At 43.6% G+C, this 2,752-nt stretch overlaps 1 protein-coding gene across 1 annotated transcript; it reads left to right on the top strand.

Moving 5' to 3' along the window:
* Positions 1-781: 781 nt before the first annotated feature.
* Positions 782-2,216, top strand: LOC122038524 (peroxidase 5-like). The gene is made up of 4 exons (XM_042598313.1): positions 782-1,094; positions 1,177-1,365; positions 1,471-1,633; positions 1,722-2,216. The coding sequence occupies exons 1-4, from the start codon at positions 876-878 to the stop codon at positions 2,102-2,104; spliced, it is 954 nt and encodes a 317-aa protein (XP_042454247.1). The 5' UTR covers positions 782-875; the 3' UTR covers positions 2,105-2,216.
* Positions 2,217-2,752: the final 536 nt, after the last annotated feature.

Below are 2,752 nucleotides of genomic sequence, written 5' to 3'. Positions count from 1 at the left end.
GATCGATAGATATGGTGTTAGACCTAGAATGTCATTCCTTTTTTTGTTTTTTGTTTGCATCAATATCGTGTTTGACAGGAGGAGCAATTCGTTGCTTTTCCAGTGTAATGTTAGGTGGTATCGAGTTGAGATGTCACATGCTTGTGAAAATAACATTTCAAGAAATACATATCCATTCACTTAAAGATAGAAAATATTTTTTTTTGTTTGATGATTTGTTCAGTTTCTTGATTTGTGAGACCGATCGTGTTGGGCATCCGAGATCAACATATAATCTTTTTATAGAAATTATAAAAAAATATGATTGTCTCCATGAATTAGTACAGTTGATACCTATATGAGTAATTATTTTAATAACTCAGGAGGTAAATTTTTAATAGATATAAAATATCTCATTAAATGTATGACCACAACCACTAAAATATATTCCCTTTGAAAGACTATGAGATTAATTTGGACTTTTAATTTTTTTTCTACAATGAAATAAGGAGATTAATGATAATTGTAATTGTAGCACCAATTTAATATTTGCAAGATGAATATTTAATCAATGTTTATTTGTACCTTGTTGTCATTGGTCTAATTATGATGGCGGAGAGGATGCATTGGTACAGGATACTTTTCTTTTGCATACGAGTGAAGGGACCAGCTTATTTGGCTGTTGTGCAATGGCTTCCAGCTCTTCGAAGAGAATCACATGATGGATAGAGGCGGCTAGCTACTAGCAATGCAAGAGGACCAATTAAAAAAGCCTGCACCTACCTTGCTAATTGCTATATAGGAGGGTGATGAAACACGTTCTTCAATTGAGCAACAGTGAGAACTAAGTAATTGAGACTGGTACTTTAGCTTGTGGAGTGGAGGTGTGAGACGATATGGCTTTGGGAGGAAGAGGAGTGATGTTGGCAGCCTTTGCCTTGGTCTTGTGGCTTGGCGCAGTGGGAGCACAAGGCCAGCTCCAGGTTGGTTACTACTCCCACAGTTGCCCTCGAGCTGAAGAGATTGTGAGGGAGGAGATAGAGAAGGCCCTCAAGGATGATGAAGGTGTCGGAGCTGACCTGCTTCGGATGCTTTTCCATGATTGCTTCGTCAGGGTAAGCAATTAATTCAGTCATCAACTTCATCCATGGAAGTTGTGAACGCTGATGGGCATGTGCGATATATATTTTGTGGCAGGGCTGTGATGGTTCCATCTTTTTAGACTCCACCAAGACTAGCAAAGCGGAGAAGGACGCGAAGATCAACCTCGAGCTGGAGGGGTTCGAAATTATCGACGCCGTGAAGAAGAAGCTGGAAGCTGCCTGCAAGGGAGTCGTTTCCTGCGCTGACCTCCTCGCATTCGCGGCCAGAGACGCCGTTGTTCATGTGAGGACCTCTGTTTTTGTTCTGACTCAATTCCCCTGCTTCTTCCTCTTATTAGTCAGCTAGTTAGTGGCTTCGTCAATGACTCATTAATCTGCCGTGTCGCAGTACGGAGGAATCCACTACAGGGTGCCGTCGGGCAGAAAAGATGGCCGGATCTCTGTTGAATCCGACGCCGACATCCTCCCGTCGCCGAACTCTAAGCTCGCCAAGCTCACCGACTTGTTCATCTCCAAAGGCCTGAGCCAGCAAGATCTCGTCGTCCTCTCTGGTGAATTATAAATTAACCCCTACCAATCGATCGGCCATGATATATCTACTGGCTAAATGAATTAAACTCGTTAATTTGGACTTTGCAGGAGCTCACACGGTGGGCATTGCGCACTGCGACGCCTTCGAGAAGCGGCTGGATTCTCAGGACCCGACGCTGGACAGAAAGTACGCGAGGGCGTTGAGGAAGCAGTGCCCGGCCAAGAGCAACAACACGGTGTCGATGGACCCGCACACGCCGCACAAGTTCGACAACCACTACTACCGCCTCGTCCTCCGCAACCGCGGCCTCTTCACCTCCGACCACACCCTGCTCTCCACCCCCAGCACCGCCTTCCAAGTCAACCAACTCGCCTCCAACTACAAGCGCTTCCAGCTCAAGTTCGCCGCCTCCATCGTCAAGATGAGCGCCATCGGCGTCCTCACCGGCTACCCCGGAGAGGTCCGCACCAACTGCAGACGCGTCAACTGACCATCGAAGCTAGCCCATGCCGCCATGCATCTCCATTATTGGTGTTAATTACCAACAACTGTACACTGGCTTGTTCCTTCAGCATTCAAAATTCGTGAATCGTTTGTTCTCATTTTCTCCCCTCTGTAATCGTCAATAATTGTTAAAGATGTGTTGTCAAAATGTTGAACAGTGGCCGCGACGATTTTGATGGGAAAACGCCCACGTGATAAGATCCCCCATCCAACAAGACCACAGGACGCTCATGACTTGATAGATTGGATTTGGGGGTTATTTTAAGCTTAGATCTTTGCTATTTATAATGTTAATCTAGTCTCCTTTTCATGTGTGTCGGCAGGGAGCTATTGAGGGTGGTTGGTGGAGGGTTTATAGAGATGACGCAGCTACTTTGATTATGTCTTCCCAGATCAAACTTGCACGGCTTCTCTTGCGCAATGTTACGCCTTTTAATTTGAGCTGAAATTTAAAGGACACTCATCATTTGTAAAATCATATATAAACCCCTAGTTTACAATTAAAATTAAATAAAAGTTCCATTTAATATAAACTGTCTAAAATATTCTTACATTATCACATCCTTCAATTGTGTAGAAGTTAACAATCAATCTTTACAACAATGATTTTATATATTTTAATTTTATTTCTTTG

The sequence above is a fragment of the Zingiber officinale genome, chromosome 1A (assembly GCF_018446385.1).
Source record: "Zingiber officinale cultivar Zhangliang chromosome 1A, Zo_v1.1, whole genome shotgun sequence".
Lineage (NCBI taxonomy): Eukaryota > Viridiplantae > Streptophyta > Magnoliopsida > Zingiberales > Zingiberaceae > Zingiber > Zingiber officinale.
Note: the sequence above shows the minus strand (reverse complement) of the source record. Positions and strands in the feature narration are given on the sequence as shown.

Bases quoted from the DNA above. Each gene is read 5' to 3' on its own strand.
- LOC122038524 (XM_042598313.1), top strand. From the start codon at position 876: ATGGCTTTGGGAGGAAGAGGAGTGATGTTGGCAGCCTTTGCCTTGGTC. The intron at 1,366-1,470 runs GTGAGGACCTCT...GCCGTGTCGCAG, and splicing joins CCAGAGACGCCGTTGTTCAT to TACGGAGGAATCCACTACAG. The intron at 1,634-1,721 runs GTGAATTATAAA...TGGACTTTGCAG, and splicing joins AGATCTCGTCGTCCTCTCTG to GAGCTCACACGGTGGGCATT.